The 23817-nt window shown below is 48.2% G+C and overlaps 1 protein-coding gene across 2 annotated transcripts in view; it reads left to right on the forward strand.

Moving 5' to 3' along the window:
• Positions 1-10915: 10915 nt before the first annotated feature.
• The window catches only part of PARG (poly(ADP-ribose) glycohydrolase), a 1076399-nt gene continuing 1063497 nt past the window's right edge, over positions 10916-23817 (forward strand). Inside the window, exon 1 of one of the 2 annotated variants that reach the window (XM_086922071.1) lies at positions 10916-11294. In XM_086922071.1, coding sequence (XP_086778197.1) covers positions 11150-11294 — 145 coding nt within the window. In that variant the 5' untranslated portion in view covers positions 10916-11149. The remainder of the gene's footprint in view (positions 11295-23817) is intronic. The other variant, XM_086922072.1, reaches the window with a different exon arrangement.

The raw sequence follows: 23817 nt of genomic DNA on the forward strand, positions 1-23817 counted from the left end.
TTGACGTCAGAAGTAAGGCATCGGGAAAGGTCAACGCCTACGAGATTCTACGTCACCAGTGACAGGGCTGGGTCTTTGCTGAGTTGCCATACAGCGGAAGATCTAGGGCTTGTAATGTTTGCAAGGCACATACATCAGTCGCAGGCAGAGGTGGTGCTGGCTGAGTTCCCAGAGCTATTTCGAGGACTGGGATGTCTGAAGGGAGTGGAGGTTCAGCTTCACATTGACGATGGCATCAAGCCAGTAGCCCTTCGACATCGCCGAGTACCATTTCATCTTCGTCCATTGGTGGAGGCCGAACTGGAGCGCCTGGAGAAGGATGGAGTAATTGAAAAAGTATCGGGACCAACGCCATGGGTATCGCCTTTGGTTATAGCACTGAAGCCCAAACAGCTTGGGGCAATCAGACTATGTGTAGACATGAGACTACCCAACAAGGCCATCCGAAGAGAGAGGCACATCACGCCCACTATCGATTAGATCGTGTCAGACAACGACAGGCGCAATGGTTTTCCAAGGTAGATCTGAACTCAGAATACCACCAGCTGGTGTTGGCGGAGAAGAGTCGCTATATAACAACCTTCTCTACACATGTAGGGCTCCGCCGATTTAAACGTCTGAGCTTTGGGGTCTCTTCAGTGGCAGAAGTGTTCCAAGATGCGGTGAGAGAAGCATTGTCAGGACTGGTGGGCGTGATAAATGTCAGCGACAACATTCTCATTTTCTCCAAGTCGCTAGAAGAACACCATGTTCCTCTAAGAGCTACTCTGAAGAGACTGGTCGAGCAGGGCCTGACACAACATAGAGCTAAATGTGACTTCTATGCCAACAAGGTCGAATTCTTCGGATACAGATTCTCTGTGAAAGGCCTACAGGTGGATCCAGCAAAGGTGGAAGCTAACTGGGCAGTGGCTATTCCCCAGACACAGTCAGAGGTTCGAAGTTTCTTGGGGATGGCTAATTATTGTGGCTGTTTCCTTCCGCACCTTGCAACGCTGTCGGAACTGCTTCGGAGGTTCACGAAGAAAGATGTGCCGTGGCAATGGTCCGACGAAGAAGCCTGAGGGTTCAATTACATTAAAAGTGCACTGCTACAGGGGGCCACCATAGCATACTTCCAACCAGGAACAGCAACAGAGCTGGTAGTGGATACCGGCCCAGTGGGGTTGGGGGCAGTGCTGCTCCAAAAGAACACACAAGATGAGTGGGTGCCCATCGTCTATGCCAGTAGAGCACTCACAGCTGTAGAGACAAGATATGCTGAAATTGTGCGAGAAGCGTTGGCAATTTGATGGGTGTGCCAACACTTTGATATTTACCTGTGTGGATACACGTTTACTGTGGTTACTGATCATAAACTGTTAGTATCACTTTTTACAGGCACTGCCCGCAACGGCCCTCCCTGAATAGAATGCTCGGGTGTTCAAATCCAACATTACAGGTTCGAGGTAGTATATCAACCAGGAGCTAATAATCCGGTAGATTACTTGTCAAGGAACCCATTGGCACTTCACTCCGGGAACAAGGGAGAAGTGGACGAAGGAACAGAATTGTTTGTGATACAGATTGTAGATGCTGCGTGCCCTCAGACGTTGTCCCTGGAGGAGATCCAAGAGGCTACCAAAAACGATGGGTGTCTACAAGACGTAAGGTGGTCCCTACATAACCATCAGTGGAAGTGGTTTCAGCAGGGGTCTGGCAGGTTGACAGCTGAAGAAAGAGAGAGCCGTGAGAGCCTCTGGAGGTGCAGAGAAGAATTGAGTGAAGCCGGAAATGGGGTAATCCTCAGGGGCACCCAGTTGGTGATGCCGGCGAAACTCTGGAAAAGGACAGTGGATCTGGCCCACCAGGGCCATCAAAGAGTCGAGAAGACAAAGGCCCGACTTCGGTCCAAAGTGTGGTTTCCAGGGGTAGACCGCATGGTGGAGAAAAAGGTGCGGGATGCCAAGCTTGTTTGATCACAGGAGCCGATCCACCAGTGGCTCCTATCATCACTGAGGGGCCCAGCCAGACGCAGTGGACTCAAGTGAGCCTGGATTTCGGAAGTTTCCCTGATGGAAGGCACACCGTCGTAATGGTGGACAGTCATTCCAAATTTCCGGTGGGGGAGGTGGTAACATCCACAGCATTCCACTGCATTCATCTGGTGCTGGAAAAAGTATTTGCACTCCGGGGATGCCAGAAGAGATATGCAAGGATAATGGACCGCCTTTTCAGGGACAAGACTTCACAGAATAGCTGAATCAGCACGGTATTAAGCATCGCCGAGTGACAACTTAATGGCCCAGCCCATTGGGGATGTAGAGAAATTCATGAGGACTAAATAAAGCATTGAGGATTGGAGTAGACCAGGCGGAGAACCTGGAGAGTTGCCTGCATTGTTACCTAAGAGCTTACCGGCAAACCCCAACACTGTACCACCCGGTGTGCTCCCAGTGACTTAATCATGTAGTGAGCCGTGCAGGACGGAATCCCCTCGAGTGACCAATGGGCCCCCGCTGTACTGAACACGGAGCGCACCCAAGCTCAGCAGCAACGCAACAATGACCGGGCCAGTCAGAAAAGGGGAGCCCGACCATCAGCAATACGTGAGGGTGACCACGTGGTGGTGAAGGACCGGCATTCTGGGTCCAAGTTTCGCACGCCATACGAGCGTGAGCTGTAGGAAGTGATACACGTAAAAGGGTCCATGATTACTGCTCGGAGGGGTGCCCAACAGACAGCCTGCAATGCATTGTGGTTAAAGAAAGCCAGGAAGCCAGAGGAGCTGGTAACTGAGTTCAAGCCTGTTGGACAGAGTGAAGGTGAGCGCCCATCTCACGAAGCAAGTACAGGAGTCGAAGGCACGCCAGAAGAGGAGCGAGAGGAGGATCCTGGGGGACTCCTCGGGGCAAGCAGACCCAAGTGAAGAGGCACCCGTCAGTCACCGAGGTAGTCAGCGTTATGGACTGAGGGGCAACACCAAACCCAGTACTCGACTCCGAGATTTCCTGTGTTGAAGACCAGGCGGATGGCGGAGGTCGGCTGTACGAACACTTCAAGAAACAAACTGTTATCCAAGTTTGATGTTATGTTGATGTTGTTGGTATCCTCACATTTCCGTGGGATAGATGGGATGTAGTGAGCCACCCGGCCACTCTAATACACTGTTGCACATTCATCTCCCAGGCCGGGCTCGGACCAGGGAGTATAAATAAACGGCGATGTCAGCGCACATGGCTGATGGCGAAGGCCAAGCAACTGACTAGCTGTGCATCCTTATTGAGCTCCGGCATAATTTGGCCTCCCCCGTTGTATCACTCCATCTGCAGTCCCTTCCGACCCCAACGTAATTCCTGGCCCCCATCTGTACTCACGACTATCACAGATGCCTTGTGTGTTTGGAGGGTGCTGAAGGGATGGGCATCTGCTGAAGTATATTCAAGAGAGAGTGAAAGGGATGGGCATCTGCTAAAGTATATTCAGGAGAGAGTGAAAATAATGTGCTGAAGAGGAAACAGATGAGGTGTAAGATATGAAAATGGACGAGATATGAAGAGGAAATAGGCGTACACGTCTTAAAAAATTAACATAATGAAAGTTACTAACCTACTCAAATACACATACCAATAGATCTGATTCAGACAGGAGACTGCAGATTTAAAAAGCAAAAATATCTGTAATTGAGTGTGAGGAAGTACTCAACGATGCGGTCCCGTGGGCCGATAATCTTCACAAACGGACTTCCGAGACAACAACATCCAATCCGGATCCATGTCGTCTTTTCCTCTCCCTACAGAGAGCTGAGAGGCAGAACCCTGAAGAGGACGGCGGCAACCCCGGAAGTGGTCAAAGGAGACCAATGAAAGCAGCGGTCTGCGAGGACAGGGGCGGGCATCCAGACGAAGCAGGAGAGACGGAGAAGACGTCGGGTGGAGCGGCGCAAAGAGAGAAACTATACGGAGAAGACTGCGCGGAGAAGCCCAGGAGCGGAGAAACCCAGGACGAGGAATCGGACGAGCCCTGGAGTGAGGAGTGGTGGATCCCACCGGAGGACGCTGAAGAGCGGCCACGGACTCAGGAGAGTTTGCGGCAGGAGCCGGTGAGTTAGGGGTTACCACGTGAACGGGGAAGCGGGGAAACGTACTGGAGGGTAGCGGGAGGATACTGGAGGGTGGCGGGTGGAGTGATAAGTCATGTTGAGTGAATAACTCCGCTATTTTCACGGTGAACCGCTACTTTCACAGTAAACCGCTGCAAACCTGAATTTGACTCGTAATAGTGGGCATTGATTTCATGTGACCAGACAACCTGAATCTATGTTCAAACCTTTGTTAGATAAAGTGACATATGACTAGACAACCTGAATCTATGTTCAAATCTTTGTTAGATAAAGTGAAAGACTCCTGACTTTCCTTTTCCCTCCCATGATTCCTTACCCTCACTACTTCCCTATTTTAACTTCACGCCCACATCTGCCTTACACTGAACACAACCGAGGTGCGGTGACGGGTTAAAACTTCCCTGATAAAAGGTAAACTAGTGTTCTGACGCCTCCCTCTCTTTCCTCTTTTATGAGCCTCCGGGGAACACCCTTCGTTTCCGAAGACGAGGAGCCCGGACCATTGCCAAATACCGAAGAGAATTCACAAGAAGAAGACTATTGTGACGCCCGGACATCTATTTTACCTGACCCTACTCTTGTTCAAAATATAACTTTGCCTGTTCGCAAATTCATTCAGCCTCCTCGCCTGTATATTAGACCCGCACTCCCACAAGTGGTGTCAGAAGTGGGATCTAAAGGAGCTATGGAGGCCGCTCTAGCTAAAATGGCGGAAAACCAAGAACACCTGGGGAAGGTTATGGAGCGTTTCCTAACTGTTGTGGAAGAAGATCGAGGCAAAATACAACAAGTACTTTCTGGACAAGGACAAACCCATGATGCCGCCATGAATAAACTGACAGAGGCTTTGGGACAACCAAGAGGTCCCACAACCCTTCCCTCAGTGGTGTTGCAGAGATATGTGAGTGGAGAAGATCCCGACTTTTTCTTCAACAATTTTGAACGGATGGCTACGGCAGCATCGTGGCCCGCCGATAAATGGGGACAATACTTAGGTCCTTTATTATCAGGAGATTTACAGGCAGCATACCAAGCTGCGACAGTGCAAGCAGGAGTGACCTATCCTGACATTAAGAGATGTATCATGGAACGTCTAGGAGTTGATGATGAATCATATCGACTTAAACTTAGACAAATGAAAGAAGGACCACAAGAGACACCTAGAGCTTTGTATTTCCGGGTTAAGGACATGGCAGATCGATGGTTAAAACCCGCCACAACTGATAAAAACGGTATTATGGCCAAAATTTATTTGGAACAATACTTGACCTCCTTACATCCTCCCATTCAAAAATGGGTACGTCAACAAGCCAACCTTACCCTAGAGACAGCGGTGGAGATAGCAAGTGCCTATAGTAGAGCACAGGAATTGCAGAGAGGTAAAGATGACTTCCACGGAAGAGTAGGAGGCCAGGTACCTCATCGCCCTCCTCGACCTCCGATGATTAAGAAGCCAGAACCAATATCCATTGTGCCAGGAACCCCCATCTTTAGAGCTCCGATGGGACCACAGTGTTTCCAGTGTGGAGGTATGGGACACATAGCAAGATTCTGTCCACAAAGAGAGAAGGAGGAGCCCATGGAAATCGGAGTAGCTCGGAATTATTATTGTTCCTCATCAGAAAGGAGACAACCACCTTATCATTGTACTGTGTCAGTGAATGGACAGCCAGTGACTGCCTTGGCCGATACAGGGTGTCTGCATAGTGTGGTACGTCCACAGGACCTAGGTCCTAATATCGGTCCGATTGATGGAGCAGTTGCTATAAGATGTGTTCATGGGGACACTAAACCCTATCCTACTGCTCAAGTACAGATACAGCATGCCGGCGATACCGGCACCACCCTAACTGTTGGTCTGATCCCAAGGTTACCTGAGCAAGCTATTCTTGGGAATGACTATCCCAAGTTGTCACAGCGCCGGCACCACCCTAACTGTTGGTCTGATCCCAAGGTTACCTGAGCAAGCTATTCTTGGGAATGACTATCCCAAGTTGTCACAGCTATTAAAGGACAAACCTGACCAAACGGACGAATGGTTGGCCAACGCTCCGTTTGCCCAAGAAGAGGAAAAAGAATGGCCACCTGCCAAAGAACGAAAAAGCAAAAGGCAAAGGAGAGCAGAGAAGAACCGGTCTAAAAATGTGTTTCTGGTCTTTCAAGAGGAAAATCCATGGGAGACTGACAGAAGTTTTCATGCAGCCCAACATGAAGATCCTGTGTTACAGGAAGCTTGGAATCAGGCATTACAAGACGAAGAACCCCAACATGTAGGTCCTTATTTTTTTACGAAGAACGGTTTGTTATACCGGAAGGGAAATCCTAATCAGAAAGCACAACTATTGGTCCCAGGTCTCTTCAGGGAAAGGGTATTGTATTTAGCCCACAGCCATCTTCTTGAGGGTCATTTCTGGGCTGAAAAAACTGAAAAACAGATTCTAGAACTCTTCTACTGACCCGGAATATACCAACAGGTTAAGAGATATTGTAGGGAGTGTCCCGTTTGTCAGCGGAATAGTACATACCATCCACCACGAGTTCCCCTTAGACCACTTCCAATCATTGACGAACCTTTCCAGAGAGTAGGAATGGACATAATAGGGCCTTTATTACCCTCGTGTAGTGGCTGTTGATATGTACTTGTAATGGTAGATTACGCCACGAGGTTTCCCGAGGCCATACCCTTACGAAGACCGGATGCGTCTAACATCGCCAAAGCAATGATCACGGTCTTTTCTAGAGTAGGTTTTCCGAAAGAAATCTTGTCTGACCAAGGGACACCCTTTGTGTCACGATTAATGAAACAAGTATGTACACAGTTAGGAGTCAAACAAATCCGTACCTCGGCTTATCACCCACAAACGGATGGATTAGTCGAGAGGTACAACTCCACTATAAAAATCACCCTAAAAAAACTCCTTGCTTTGGAATCTAGAAAGTGGGAAGACATGCTACCACTGGCTCTATTTGTCATTAGGTGCAAAGAACTGAAAAGCACGGGATACTCTCCATTTGAGTTGTTGTACGGACATAAACCGCGTACTTCATTAGAAATGGCACAGGAAAGATGGGAGAATGAACCCCATGACTCTAAACCTATCACAGAATACGTGTCGAATTTGCGTACACATCTAGGTCAAATTAGGACCATTGTTAAAAACAATCTAGAAGAATCCCAAGAGGCTCAAAAGAAACAGTATGATAAAGGAACAAAAGAAAGGACTTTTAAGGTAGGAGACTCAGTACTACTTATGATGTCTTCCTCCGATCATAAGTTGTTGGGGCAGTGGCAAGGCCCATATACGATACTTGACCAGGTTACTCATGTGACCCATAGGCTTGAGTTAGATCCAGTGAAGCATACATCTCAGATATATCACGTTAACTTACTAAAGAAATGGGAAGGTCCTGTTCCGACCACTGTAAACATGGCCCAAAGTGTGTCCACCCCATTTGATCAATGTGTAGACCCTGGGTTGCCTGAAGTCCTGAAAGAAAGCCTAACACAGGTTTTGAGGCCAGTACAAGATACTTTTTCCACTAAACCTGGTAGAACCGCGTTTATGGAACATGCGATATAAACTGCTCCCGGGAAGAAGGTGAGACTTCGACCCTATCGCATTCCTGAAGCCCGAAGACAAACCATACGGGAAGAAGTCCAAAAAATGTTGGAGATGGACATTATAGAACCCTCCGTAAGTGAGTGGAATTCGCCAATAGTTTTGGTTCCAAAACCAGATGGGTCGGTGCGTTTTTGCATCGACTTCAGGGAAGTCAATAAGATTTCAGAGTTTGATACTTATCCCCTTCCACGGGTCGATGAAATGATAGAAAGAATAGGCCAAGCCAAATATATCAGCACACTCGATTTGTGTAAGGGATACTGGCAAATTCCCTTAAGAGCCGAAGAACGAGAAAAAACTGCGTTTTCCACTCCTGATGGATTATACCAGTTTAAGGTATTACCCTTTGGCTTACACGGAGCTCCAGCAACTTTTCAGAGAGCTATGAATATCATCTTACAGCCCTATGAGACATATGCTGGTGCTTACATTGACGACATAGTCATATATAGCGAGACTTGGGAACAACATCTCTGTCATCTCTCCAATGTAGTGCAAGCTCTGGGACAATATGGTTTAAAGATTAACCCTGCAAAAAGCCATCTGGCTGCTTAAACTGTTAAGTATTTGGGCTATTTGTTAGGGGATGGTGTAATTAGACCACAGGCTTCCAAACTGACAGCCATATCACAGATTCCTTTACCTCGTACTAAAAAGGACTTACGAGCCTTTCTGGGTTTACTGGGATATTACAGAAGATTTATTCCCCAGTTTTCCCAGACGGCTGCGCCTCTGACAGATTTGCTTCAAAAAAATTGCAAAACAGAAGAGCTGTTACGGTACCCCTCCTTAGGAATAGTACAGGCATTTGAAACTCTGAAACAATCCCTAACATCTGACTCTGTGTTAACCAGTCCAGATTATAATCTTCCTTTTGTGCTACAAACTGATGCTTCAGATCAAGGTCTAGGGGGGGTATTATCACAAGAAACCTCTCAGGGAGAGAAGCCCATATTGTACATCAGTCGTAAATTGTTTCCCCGTGAAAAGAAGTATGCCACTATAGAAAAAGAAGCATTAGCCATAAAATGGGCAATAGAAACCTTAAGATACTATCTTGAAGGTAGGGAATTCACTTTGTACACTGATCATGCCCCTCTAGAATGGTTAGCCAAGAATAAGGGCCATAACAAAAGAGTGCTCAGATGGTTCCTTTCCCTACAACCATACCGATTCTGAACCAAACATAGGAAAGGAAGTGAACAAGGAAATGTGGACTTTTTATCTAGATTTCCTCAGGATCCAACCCCGAGTAGAAGGACAGCAAAGGAAAGGGGATGTGAGGAAGTACTCACCGATGCGGTCCAGTGGGCCAATAACCTTCACAAACGGACTTCCGAGACAACAACACCCAATCCGGATCCATGTTGTCTTTTCCTCTCCCTACAGAGAGCTGAGAGGCAGAACCCGGAAGAGGACGGCGGCAACCCCGGAAGTGGTCAAAGGAGACCAATGAAAGCAGCGGACTGCGAGGACAGGGGCGGGCATCCAGACGAAGCAGGAGAGCGGGAGAAGACGTCGAGTGGAGTGGCGCAAAGAGAGAAACTATACGGAAAAGACTGCGTGGAGAAGCCCAGGAGCGGAGAAACCCAGGACGAGGAATCGGATGAGCCCTGGAGTGAGGAGTGGTGGATCCCACCGGAGGACGCTGAAGAGCGGCCGCAGACTCAGGAGAGTTTGCGGCAGGAGCCGGTGAGTTAGGGGTTACCACGTGAACGGGGAAGTGGGGAAACGTACTGGAGGGTAGCGGGAGGATACTGGAGGGTGGCGGGTGGAGTGATAAGTCATGTTGAGTGAATAACTCCGCTATTTTCACGGTGAACCGCTACTTTCACAGTAAACCGCAGCAAACCTGAATTTGACTCGTAATAGTGGGCATTGATTTCATGTGACTAGACAACCTGAATCTATGTTCAAACCTTTGTTAGATAAAGTGACATATGACTAGACAACCTGAATCTATGTTCAAATCTTTGTTAGATAAAGTGAAAGACATTTCTTTAAGGTGTGGGTTCCTCACCAGACTCCTGACTTTCCTTTTACCTCCCATGATTCCTTACCCTAGCTACTTCCCTATTTTAACTTCACGCCCACATCTGCCTTACACTGAACACAACCGAGGTGCGGTGACGGGTTAAAACTTCCCTGATAAAAGGTAAACTAGTGTTCTGATGGCTCCCTCTCTTTCCTCTTTTATGAGCCTCTGGGGAACACCCTTCGATTCTGAAGAAGAGGAGCCCGGACCATTGCCAAATACCGAAGAGGATTCTCAAGAAGAAGACTATTGTGACGCCCGGACATCTGTTTTACCTGACCCTACTCTTGTTCAAAATAAAACTTTGCCTGTTCGCAAATTCATTCAGCCTCCTCGCCTGTATATTAGACCCGCACTCCCACATTGAGTTTTCTCCCGCCTGAAATCGTACTAATTTCAATACAAGCTAATGAGGAAATAAAGCCTTCTGATTTTCTGCTTATAACCTCACTCTTTCTGCTTTCCAAACGTTTGCATGTATGCTCTTAAGGCTGCTTCCCCTTCAGCAGGCGTCAGAAATCTTTAGGACACAACCTCATAATTTCAGAATTCGAACATGTCATTATTATTTACAACCAAAAACATCGTTCTTACTCGTTTATTCTTACACAGCAATCATCGACCAAGCCAATAGTCAAAGCTGGTTTAAGGGGTATCTCAAGTTGATGTGTCACAGAAAGCTCAAAGAGGAGCCGAAATACAGGTCGGATGGCACACTATGATAATCAGAGAAATGTAGTTTATGTGTAAAACCGCGCACATAATTACTTAGGTCACGTCCGTTTCAGCGACCCCAACTTTTTCCATACTACTTAAAGCCCTGCTTTCAGACAACACTGGCAGTTGAACGTCCGAGGTACAGAGGTGATTCATTAGAAGTAAAATACTTTTCGGAGTTGCGCGAAATACTATAATATGCCACACTTCAAATCGATGAAACGTACAATAGACAAATATTGGGCAGAACATCGCATTAAGCCTCAGAAACACTCACACACTGACTCAGCCTGAGCGTGACTAGTAGGCTTTCACATAGCCAATCTAAAGACACGGTGTGCATGCCTTAGACCCAACAGCCAATGAACAGGGAGGATTTCGTTAGCCTATCGCATACAAGTACCTTGAACCAATCCAAGGTCATCACGCTTTTCTTTCACAAACAGGGTTTGCTTATTCCTACCTGATTGGTCGTGAGGACCTGGATGGGGTACCCTGAACCCTGGCCCTTTTCGCCGTAATTAAGTTGCGGAAGAGAAGTCCCCTTTTAAAGGAATAGAAAGAGGTTACTCGTCTGTCTCAGATGACTAGCTGTCCAAAGAATTTATGCACATGTCACCCTTTCCCCATGCCCTCCCGCTTTCATTTTCTCCCCACTAATATGTGTTCAGCATGAGTGAAGGTCCTCTTGGAGAGCCTGTAAGCAAAAGAGCAAGGCTGGGCATCTCTGAGGTGGATGGGAAACCAACAGCCCAGCCGCACGTTTCCCACGCTCTGCAGGACCAAGGATCTCAAAAGGGAACTGCTACTGCTGCAGGTAAAATACAGTTAATGTCTAATCTTAAATACTTTTGCGAGTTTGAAATAGGATAAAACAACACACCCTGGTGCCTGGTAGATAACAAAGGAAGAGAATATTTAATCTAGTGATTACGTTGCTAACATTAGACCCATGCTAAATGGTTTGTAAAACTGCAATTGCATCTATACTTATTTAACCCTTACTACCCCTGACGAGACATTGAAACACTTTACACCGGGCAGCATACTGCACCGGAACCCAAAGTTAGCTATGACCATTAGTTGACGGTCTATGTGAGTTCATGGAGATGTTTGGTGGGATTAGTAGAGAAGCTTGAAGAAATTTGGTATTGGTAGATTGCAGGGGTGTTAGGTTCAAAGAAGGAGATGTTGTGGTCTTGGATATGAATTTTGGGCAATTTCCAAAAATACTATCTTAGAGATGAGGCAAAAATGTACGTGACTTTGAGAAGGTTTTGCTCAGAGTGAGAGCAAGCAGGAGAGGGTAGGAGAGTGCCATTGGAAAGAAGGAGATGGCCATTTTTTTAAGTTCAAAATTATTTTATTGAAACAATATGCAAAAACAATACAAAAGAATGATTCTCATATGCGTGAATGATAACATTGCAAATATAAAGTGCAATAATCCAAGGAATAAGAAAGAGGGAGAATAAGGGAGGGAAGGGACGGGGTAGGGGGCATATCAGAGAATCGTAAAAAACAACAATGATGGCCATTTAAAAGAAAAAAAAAGAGGCAACAGACAGAGTTTTAAATAAAGGTCAGATTTTCATGACAGATTTAGAATTACATGGGATTGTTTTTGACCTGGCAAGCTGTTTGACGATGCAAGACTATAGAAAGACCTTGCGTAATTTGCATGCAACAATAGAGATCTATTAGGTACTTTTGATAGGCAGTATAATACGATGAACTCTGTCAACTGCTAGGCTACCACTGGACCACAACTCCCACAAAGCAAGCTGATCAGTTTAGGGGTTGAAAGTAACTTAATGGCTGAATACATATACTGGTAAATATCAAGAGCTTTAGCCTGTGCTCAAAGGAAGCAGCAACCGTATGATCGTAGCAGTGTGCGAAAATATATTGGTAAATAACACTAACATTGAGAAGGAGATTTTGCAAATTGTTTAGTGGGTGTCAGGTTAGTTTTGTCTTTTAGTTTGGCTCACAGTATTTATTATAAACATAAGAATGGGATCCATTGTGGAAGCCCTGGTTGTGGTATGGGATGAGATGGAGAGCAAGGACAACTTTTCCAGACATTGGAAGTGTATTGCTGTTATTCCGGTGGCTGAAGAGTAGAGATCCAGACACTGATGTGAGTAGATTGGTGACTGGGCTCCGATTAGACATTAAAAAATGCTTTGGTCTTTAGCGAAATTGCTGGATAATGGGCAAATACATTTATTTTCCTTTAATTTAATTCCTGTATTTTCCAACTAAAGGAATTCATACAAATAGAACTGTTAAGCTTCTCCCCTCTATATTTTAATTCATAAAAATGTCAAAGTTTAGTTCAGGTTTTATATTCGGCGGCCATAAGGAAGAGGCCTCCAGTGGTTACCCAGGTGGTTTTCCGGGTGTGGCGTGGTGCCCTACGCTGCATGGGGTGGTGGAATAAATTAACAAGAGAAACCCCACTGTGGCAGAATGGGCGGCTGCTGGCACTGGCGTCCTTGCAGGGATTCCGCGGCTGGGATGCCATCGGTATATCGGCGTTGGGCCACGTCATGAAAGGCACGACCCTCAAAGTGTTCCAAGCATTGAGAGAAGAATATGATATGCCTCGACCCAATTTTTTAAATACCTGCAACTCCGCCATGCCTTATCCCCCTCCTTGGTAGGCCTGGACACGTTGCCAGAATTTAGTCCCCTTGAGGCCAAGGTGTTTATGGGGGAATTGGAAGACAAGAAAATATCTAATATATATCAGACTCTGGTCACGCATTGCTCTTTCTCCACTAGATAAACTGCGATCTGCGTGGGAGGCAGACATAGGTGCCTTGGAGGAAGAAGACTGGAGGGAAGCCCTAGAAGCTCCGAGAGCGGCGGCAATAGCAGTGCGCCTGCGTTTCATTCAATTCAAGTATCTACATAGAGCCTACTATACTAGAGACAGATTGTGGAGAGCTGGTCTGATTGCCTCCCCTGAGTGCTTGCGGTGTGGGCGTGCGGTGGGCACATTCATACATACGGTGTGGTCGTGTGAGAAGCTGTCGAGGTTCTGGACGGGTGTATGGAATTGCTTGTCTGAGGTGTTGGGCTGGGACCTCCCCCGCTCACCACAGCTGGGCCTTCTCCATGTTATGGAACAGGTTGGAGGAAATATATACAAACGCCATCTGCTGGTTCTGGGCCTAACGGTGGCCAAAAGAGATGTAGGTCGGGTCTGGAAGGACCCTAGGGCTCCTCTGATAGAGGGGTGGAAGAAGGGTTTGGACTTTTGTATGGGACTGGAGCGCCCGATCTTCGAGGCCAGGGGTTGCCCCCGAAAACACTTTAAAATATGGAAGCGATGGGCGGACTATGGAGGGCTGGGGCTGGAACCACCAGCGCAACAGGATGCTGATGCAGAACAATTGCTCGTTGACCCTGGGTGAAAAGGGGTACACACTGATTGTGATTTGATAAGTTTTTACTTTTGGACCATGTAGACACTGTGCGGGGATGGGGGTGGGATCCGGGAGTGAGGGCAAGGGGAGGGAGTTCGGGTTTGTTCTTTTATATCAAAATGTTGATTGAACTGACTGTATGTGATGGCTCATTATTTGCTCACTGGTCCTTCGGTTCATGGGGGGCAGTGTCCTCTATGTAATTCATCAACAACATAATAAAAATTTGTTCTGTAAAAAAAGTTTAGTTCAGGTTGTAGGAAAACAATAGGGAGAGGATGTAGTCAAATAATGTAGTGTTTGTGACACAAAACGTAAAGACGTTTGAAATTCTTAATTTATGTTACCAAACCCAAATTCAACTCCCACCTTTTCATAAAGTTTCAATAAGTTGCTGTGTGTGGTTGAGAGCCATAGTTTTAATTATTCATTGACAGCCCACTGAATCCAAGATAAGTTTACCACATAATCTGAGAAAAGTTTTGTCATTAATAATAGGGTATTTAGTAAGTTAAAGCATGTGTTTCAAGAGGCACAAGTTAAGCAACAAGCTGAAAGAGTGTTTTGTATGTCAGTAAAGTAGAACCATTCAGGCCCAATCCGGACCACGCTGCCTCCAGATTCTCCAATCTTTTGAGAGGGTGGTGGGCCTGCGCCTTAACCAGGCAAAATATACCTTGGTCCCCGTCCACGCCTCTAGAGTGTGCGGATTGGCAAACAACAATCCCTCTGAGACAGCTTTCATTCAAATATCTCAGTGGCGCTGCTTACAGGGCTGACTTGGTCCCTCAACCTCGCCCTGTTGCTCAAACGCACAAAAGACGACCTCTGTTGTTGGCAATCCCTCCCCCTCAACCTCCCTCGGCACGATTGCCCTCTTCAAAATGATGATCCTGCAGCGTCTCCTGTATGTACTACAAAACCTTCTGGTCCACCTCCCCCCACAGTTGGTTCCGGGGACTAGATCAATCAATCAATCAGAGTACTTTTAGAGCGCGCTACTTACCCGTAAGGGTCCCAAGGCACTGGGGGGAGGGGGGAGAGGGGAGGGGGATGCTGCTACTGCTCGAAGAGCCAGGTCTTGAGGAGCCTCCTGAAGGCGAAAAAAGTCTTTGGTCTGCCGTATGTGGGTAGGGAGGGTGTTCCAGGTCTTGGTGGCAAGGTAGGAGAAGGTTCTGCCGCCGGAGGTCATTTGTTGGATGCGGGGGACAGCTGCGAGGGCGAGGTTGGCGGAGCTGGCGGGTGGGGTTGTGGAATCTGAGCCTGCTAATCAGGGAGGCTGGTCCGGCATTGTGGAGTGCTTTGTGTGCGTGGGTGAGGAGCTTGAAGGTGAGCCAGTGTAAGTCTCTCAGGTGGGGGGTGATGTGGCTGCGGCGGGGGACGTTGACGATCAGTCGGGCAGAGGCGTTTTGGATGCGCTGTAGGTGTTTGGCTGGGATTCCTGTGTAGAGTGCGTTGCTGTAATCCAGCCTGCTGCTGACGAGGGCCTGTGTCACCGTTCTTCTTGCTTCGGTGGGGATCCACTTGTAGGTCCTGCGGAGCATGCAGAGGGTGTTGTAGCAGGAGGAGGAGACGGCGTTGACCTGCTTCGACATGGAGAGGGAGGAGTCGAGGATGAATCCTAGATTGCGTGCATGGTTGGTGGGTTTTGGTGCTGTTCCCAGTGTGGTCGGCCACCAGAGTTGTCCCAGGCTGAGGAGGGGGTCCGAGGATGAGGACCTCCCGTCTTGTCCGAGTTCAGCTTCAGACGGCTGCTCCTCATCCAGTCGGCGATGGCCTTCAATCCCTCGTGGAGGTTGGTTTTGACGGTGCGTGGATCCTTGGTGAGGGAGAGGGTGAGCCGGTGTGTCATCGGCGTAGGAGATGATGTTGAGGTTGTGATGGCGGGCCACTTGTGAGAGGGGGGCCATGTAGACGTTGAACAGCGTCCGGCTGAGGGATGAGCCCTGGGGGACGCCGCAGATGATGTCGGTGGCTTCGGATTGGAAGGGTGGGAGGCTGACGCTCTGGGTTCTGCCAGAGAGGAAGGACGTGGTCCAGACAAGAGCCTTCTTTTGGATTCCGGCTTCTAGGAGGCGTGTATTTAGAGTGCGATGGCAGACCGCGCCGAAGGCGGCTGACATGCCCAGGAGGATGAGGACTGATGTTTCGCCATTTTCTAGTTGGCGCCTGATGTCGTCTGTGGCGGCGATGAGGGCTGTCTCGGTGCTGTGGTTTTGTCTGAATCCGGACTGGGATGGGTCCAGGTCCAAGATGTTGTTGTCTTCCAGGTGGCAGGTCAGTTGTATGTTGACGATTTTCTCGATGACCTTTGCTGGGAACGGGAGCAGGGAGATGGGCCGGAGGTTCTTGGGGTCCTGGGGGTCCGCTTTGGGCTTCTTGAGGAGGGCGTTAATTTCGGCGTGCTTCCAGCTTTCCGGGAGTTGCTTTTTCGAAGGAGATGTTGATGACCTTCCGTAGTTGGGGTGCGATGGCAGCGTCTGCTTTGTTGAATACGTGGTGTAGGCATGGGTCAGACTGAGATCCTGAGTGGATGGAGTTCATGACCTTGCGTGTCTCGTTGACGTTGGACCAGGAGGTCAGGCGGTTGGCGTTGGTGGTGTTCACAGGGCGAGTGGAGTCTGGCGTAGTCGAGGCGGTCGTGGTGTTGAAGCTGTCGTGGATGTCAGCGATCTTGCGGTGGAAGAAGAAGGCTAGTGAGTCGCACAGTTCTCGTGAGGGCGGGATGTCGTTTGTGTTGGCGCTGGGGTTGGAGAGTTCCTTTACGATGCTAAAGAGCTCTTTGCTGTCGTGTGCGTTTTTATCCAAGTGGTCTGTGAAGGAGGATCTTTTGGCTAATCTGATGAGGTGGTGGTGCCTGCGGGTGGCGTCCCTGTGGGCTGCGTGGTTGTCCGTTGTGTGTTTGTGGAGCCATGTCTTCTCCAGTTTCAGGCATGTGCGTTTGGAGGCCTGGAGCTCGTTGGTGAACCAGGTGGCTCTCTTGTTGGCGTAGCTGTTGGATGGTTTTTTGAGTGGGGCGAGGGTGTTTGCACAGTCGTCGATCCACTGTCTGAGGTTGTGGGCTGCGGTGTCTGGGTTGGTGGGTGGCTTCTTGGCGAGGGAGGTGATCAGCTGGTGTTCGGTGACTTTGCTCCAGCAGCGGCGAGGCAGCTGTTGGGTGCAGTGGTGCGTGGTTTGTTTCTTGAAGGTGAAATGGATGCAGTGGTGGTCGGTCCAGTTGAGTTCGGTGGTGTGGTCGAAGGTGACGTGGGAGCCTGTGGAGAAGATGGGGTCAAGCGTGTGGCCGGCTGCGTGGGTGGGTGCGGTGACAAGTTGTCTGAGGCCGAGGTTGTCGATCAGGGTGGTGGAGTTGGCGTTGTTGTTGTTCTCAAGGTGGAAGTTCAGGTCCCCAAGGAGGATGTAGTCCGTGGAGGCGACTGCGTGGGTGCTGGTGAGGTCAGCGATGGAGTCGCTGAACTGAGCCCGGGGTCCGGGGGGCATGTAGATGATTGTTTCTCAGAGGGTGTTGTTGGGGTCCGTGTGGATCAGGAAGTGCAGGTGTTCGGCGGTGTTGAGGGTGTCGTCAGCATGGGTGGCGACCTTGAGGGTGGACTTGTGCACGATGGCTATTCCTCCTCCCATTCCGTTGGCGCGGTCCCTGCGGGTGATCCTGTAGCCATCCGGGATGGCTATGGCGATGTCGGGCGCCGAGGAGTCGTTCCACCAGGTCTCGGTTAGGAAGGCCACGTCTGGGGCGGAGGTATCGAGCAGATCCCACAGCTCGCCGGTGTGTTTGCGTGCGGAGCGGGTGTTGAGGAGTATGCAGGGGAGGTAGTTGGGTCCAGTCTTTAGAGGTTTGGTGGTTCTGTCACAGGTGAAGCTGCAGGTGTGGCAGGAGAAGGGTCAGTTGGTTCATTTCGGGGCGGCATGGAAGCAGGTGTGATTTCGGCCGATGTTGAGTGCTTGGAGGGTGCTGGTGTCGTTGTGGATTCTGGTGTCGTGGCGTTCGTGGGGTCCAGGGGTTTTGGCGCTGGGCGCGGTCCAGGCGCCAGAACGGGCTTGCCTTAGGCGCGCCAGCGGCGCTGTAACGACCGGATTCTCAGACCAAGCAGACTACCAACCGTAGCTAACCCAGTCGTCACGTAACCACACTCTTCTCAGGTCACTATATACATGATATCTAGAATACTCACCTGAGAAGGTGAAAAAGAGCTATTTACAAGCCTATACAGTCAAACATACCACTAACATCTAATGGATTCCATATCTCATCCTATAGTTACCTCACTTTATATTCTTTAATGTCTCCCGACGATATCTTTAACTTCACCCGACGATATCTTTAACTTCACCCGACGATATCTTTAACTTCACCCGACGATATCTTTAACTTCACCCGACGATATCTTTAACGTCACCCGACGATGTCTTTAACGTCACCCGACGATATCTTTAACGTCCCCCGACGATATCTTTAACGTCCCCTGACGATATCTTTAACGTCCCCCGACGATATCTTTAACGTCCCCCGACGATTTCTTTAACGTCACCCGACGATTTCTTTAACGTCACCCGACGATTTCTTTAACGTCACCCGACGATTTCTTTAACGTCACCCGACGATATCTTTAACGTCACCCGACGATATCTTTAACGTCTCCCGACGATATCTTTAACGTCTCCCGACGATATCTTTAACGTCTCCCGACGATATCTTTAACGTCTCCCGACGATTTCTTTAACGTCTCCCGACGATTTCTTTAACGTCTCCCGACGATCTACACTAATGGGGATTCACCTTTAAAAGTTATTTCCCAAATGAAGTTCACACTTTCCCCCCCATCATCAGTTACCTTTTCAGAAGGGCATATCCCATCCTTCTGTATGTCAGCACCTGGTTAAAAGGAAAGGTCAATCTCATTCATAAAACAACATTCAAATATATTTATCATTAAATCTTTATTCTACAATTAAGCATAACAGAATGAGCAAAAGAAACATGAGTTAAGTTAGTCGCTACCTATAACCTAAAAGGGGGGTAAAAATGAATGATTAGATATATTCTACACTAAGCTCAGAACGCCTTACCTTAGACGTGTGTCTTTCCATCTCAGCTGATCCCTCTCTCTCTCTCTCGCTTTGTCTTCAATATGCTTGGGACTCTGCTCTCCCTCTATGGCTCACGAATACACGTCTGCACCGCTACGCCTCATCTACGCTGCCATGGTTCCGAAATACTCGAACCCTCTTCTGGAGTCAGTCTCTGCCACTCCTGTATGATGTCACTACAAGACCCTTAGTCACTTTCCTACTTCGTTTCAGGATTTCAATTAGCTGATGGTATAAGTCTGTCTGCACCAGCCTTCGGACCAACTTCTTCTGTCTACTCCACACGTTACTTTCTCCTATCTCACTGCTCGCTCCTTGATAATATAGAGCTCTCTTTCTCTATGGAAAATTCCAGTATTAGGCCGACTCCCACCAAATTCCTGTACCAGTCCCCGGCTCCCTTCGCCTTCCACAGTGGCCACCTGCGTATTGCGTCTAGAGCCGGGGAGACAAACACATTCCTTCGATAAGGGCTAGTCTTGACCGGTTCCTCACTAGCGAATAACAGGCAAAATTCTAAACTCTACCTTTACACTGCAAGCGCCTCGGACAGTCGAGGCAGAATTACAAAATTGCTTCTCTCTAGCTTTCGGGCCTGTAGGCCCAAGAAAATGGAAAAAGGCACTAAACCCTGTCAAAGCGCATAGTTAAGCACTACAAATGAACGCAAATGCAACTAGGACTGAGATGATAGTGGATTATAGTCACCACCAGTCTGAAAATAGACTAAAATTACCCTGTCGCTACACGCGCCCGCTGCGCGGCCGCTTCTCTGCCTGCATATGAGGTGGTTTGGGAGGGAGGAGCAGCTGGGAGGTGGGGAGGCGAATGGGTGTACAGGGGGGGGACGGGGCCGCAGGGAAGCAGCCGCGGGAGCGGGCCGGAACGGGAGCAGTGGGGGGCGGGGGGAACTGGCGCACGGGCAGGGGGAAGGAGAGAAAAAAACTCAGCAAACACGAAGATATAGAGATATAGCGGCGGCCTGGAAGAGCTCAATATTTCCTTCTGTCGCAAAGTGGCGTAAAGGAGTGGATTGGTGAGCCGCTCAGGAAACAAGCATTTACAATGCATTGGTCTCGCCTTTGCAAAAGTTAGAGCTATTGGCATTGTAAATGACAAACTTTTTATTTATGTGTTGGTTTTGAAAACAGATAAATAAATGGCATTGTCATTTACAGTGCCAATAGCTTAATCTCTCACACTTGTATGTGCTTAGGGGGGCAGCCTCACAGGTGTCTTTGGTTAAGTGATTTACTTCTCCTTCCTTATTGTGTATTTGACTAATTTCCCTCACTATAGCAGATTGCGTGATTTAAATTAGGTGGTGCTGTCATTACCATACTTCTGATTACAACTACTGCACGTGCTTCTAACAACAAGTAACAGTAACCTAACTAAAAAGATATATCCCATCCGTGCTACTAAAGCCAAGTGTGCAGAAAGTTCTTTGAGTTGGACTCCTACCAGATGTTCCAGTGAGTTGTTAATCCGAATTGCCTCGAACACTCCTGCTTTCAGCTCACAAGTCTATTTTTCTTTATTCACACCCCTCGATTACACTTCCTCATGCCTTGATCCTCAATGCTACCATCGCCACCATTTAGGCCACATTTAGCCTGTGGGTGGAAGAAGGTACTAAAATTATGAATTATTAAACTGTAGGGATCTGAGAGAAGATCCAGGCACAGTGAGGGAACAGTGGTATACCATGTGCTGATCAACTGTTACCTGGAAGTATACCCAGCTTTGTACATGGGATAGTGCAATGGTAAAATTTCTACAAACCTAAACAGCCCACTGTTTTTCGTATTCAAATATTATATGTGCATTTCTCTAATGCAGATAACTATAAGGTGTCAGCACAGAAGGTCCCTTATTGGCAAGCCTAACGTCAGTCATTCGAAGATGTAAGCCTGTAGTGCTATGATATCAATGAGACAGACAATGACAAGTGCGAGTGAAAGATATTCTAGTAAGAATGAGAGAGCGAAATAATTAATGGAAGGCATATACGATGCATATTGTATGCAGTGACATAGTCACTGCTAGATATCTCATAATTGGGATTAGAGTGTCTCCTTGTGTCAAAAATACATAACAAAGTTGTTGGTGTTATTAGTGTGTTAATATGACATATAAATAGAGATTCTCTGCGCGGGGAACGAACGTAGAAATGCTGTACATGAGACACAAACTAAAGACACACTCTCCACTCGGCTCATTTTGCGCCAGATACATTTCTCCGACGGGATATGTGAAATATTACGAGCGCTACAGGCAAGGGGCACAGGCCGTGCCACTCCCTTCCTTACCTGGTTTGGCTGGTTTCGGAGGCGGTTTGGACATGTTGGTTGCAGAGCGGTAGGCACTCTGCTTCCTCTTTTTCTGCTCTTTTACTTTAAGAAAGAGGACTTTATAGCCAGACGAACAGGGTGATAACCTCTGAACTGACAGCAAAAAAAAAAGGTTGTTCGTCTGCGGCTTGGAGGTGTCCTGCAGTTCGGCAAAGGTCAGGGGTCCGGGGTCCGCTGACTGCCAATCCCTGGGGCTATCGGATCCGCCGATGCTGCACTGCTGTCGGCTCACACTTAACCTCCTCCTGCTGCATGGAGGATGCAGAAGCACCCGCCTGTCATTCACGACAGGGGGAGGAGCCTAGGCGGTACCGCGCAGGGCAGGACTGAGGGAGGAGAAGCGGCAGAGCTTCTGTATATAGTCAGCGAAAATTCGGCAGTGTTTAGTATGAAGCTACAGGAGTGACGTAGCCGCCGCCCCAAACAAGCAGGACAGGAGGAGCCAACCTTCCCGTCGGTAGGTTCTGGGGCCACTTTCAACTGTTTTTTAACACCCTGGCACACATGACGTCCTTGTTAAACATGTTTGTGCTTCACGTTTGCATCTCCGTCCGTTATGCCCTGATGTTGCATCATTCCATGTACAACAAGGAAAACAAGCTGGAGATGGGCTCGGGCGCAGCACGTGGGCTTGGGCGCAGCACGTCTTCCGGATACGAGCACTCTGGAGTTAACGCCCACAAGCTGTTCCACTGTTAAGCGCGTTCACAGACCAGAATCGGCTCGTGCCCAGACCAGAATCGGCTCTGTAGAGTATAAACGCGCTCGTGCACAGGTCTGTCTCCCTTGGGAGGAAACACGGCGACTATAAGTCTCATTGGCGGCAGCGCTTCGCGCTGCAACGCCAGCGAGACCTAAAAACTGTATACGAATGCATATGGTCCAAGTAGCTGGGCTTGATAGGCTGAGATTCCGTAGCTCATGGTGGGTAGGCCCAAAGGGGCAATACTATTCTCGACTACTTCAGGCGAAAATGATGAAAATGTATCCTGCTCTCTTGTTGCATCACAATGCTGTACTGTTTACGTTGTCTATAAAACCGATAAAATTGAGTATAAAAAAAGGTAGACCCATTCAATTGCTGATTTTATATAGTATGCCACTATTCAAATTGTTTTCCCTTACAAACTGTGTACCATCACATATCATTGTGTTGGTTCACCTCAGTACTATTGAAAAATCATACTTGTGCAAGATGTGCCATCATCTGTAAAGTCATCTTCTATAATAATGTGAGGCGTGCAGGGTTGGGAATTAAGGTTTTGTCAGTACCTTAACTTCAAGTGTTTTTTGGGTTGGTTGTCACACTACACAATGCAACTCTTATTTTTAACTACTCCCCCACAGACTCAACTGAACCTAGAGTAAATTGCATATGTTTCGTAATTATATGCCTTCTCAATCTTGTTAGGGCTCACCTGAGGCAGCCCACATGTGCTGTTGTATGCAACAATCTATTGTTTCTTGAAAACAAAAACTCTAAAAAGTGGCTTTCAGCCTGCCTGTTACTTTCCTTTGGTTGGCTTCATTGTCACTCTTATTTTCTTTCTTTTCTTTGGTGGGTGCATGTTGGCTTTATTTCCTTTCCGTGTTTTTGTTTTCTTCCCTGGATCAGGAACTAAGAACTGATTGATTTCTTGAATAGTTTTCTTTGGCTCTGCTCGCACTCTGATTGTGGTACTCTTTTATGAGTTTGTATTGATTAATTGTATGTTCTTTTTACCTGCTGGTATTCCACTCTATCTGTTTTTAGGTCTCGCCTGTCGATGCGCATGCGCATCGAGCAAGGCGAGAGTATTGGCACTTATCCGCTCTTTATCCACACTGCAAGGAATCGTGGCGATTCCTTGCAGTGCACGATAAATTTAAGCTCAATGCGCATGCGCATTGAGCTTAAATGCGCGTGCACATGCCCCCAGCCGCCTACTCTCTCTCACAGCCTCCCCCAGCTCCGCCCCCTCACTACTTGATTGCACGGCCGCTAGGCCGTGCCTCCCCTACTCTCCTCCCCCCTCCTCCTCTCCTCCCCTGCCTGCCTGCCGCTAGCCTTGCCTACTCTCTCTCGCAGCCTCCCCCAGCTCCGCCCCCTCACTACTTGATTGCACGGCCGCTAGGCCGTGCCTCCCCTACTCTCCTCCCCCCTCCTCCTCTCCTCCCCTGCCTGCCTGCCGCTAGAAAGCAAACAAAATGTTAGCGGTAGCAAGCAGCAGTATTGCTCGATACCCCGACCTCTTCCGGTGAGAATATTAATGGTGTTATGCTTTGGCGACTTTAAGAACGGACACATCTTTCTTGTCGGATAATGATTTTGTCCCTTTGTTTATTATATATGTCGGAGTGTTCCCGGCTTCGAGTAAACAGCTGACACCTATCCTGAGCAGGCCCAGCTGTCCCGTCGGTGACCAGCCGTTACCATTCCTCAGTTTAGATTTCAAGTTTATTAAATAGAAGGCGCTCCCGT

The sequence above is a fragment of the Lissotriton vulgaris genome, chromosome 5, assembly GCF_964263255.1.
Source record: "Lissotriton vulgaris chromosome 5, aLisVul1.2, whole genome shotgun sequence".
In the NCBI taxonomy this organism is placed as follows: domain Eukaryota; kingdom Metazoa; phylum Chordata; class Amphibia; order Caudata; family Salamandridae; genus Lissotriton; species Lissotriton vulgaris.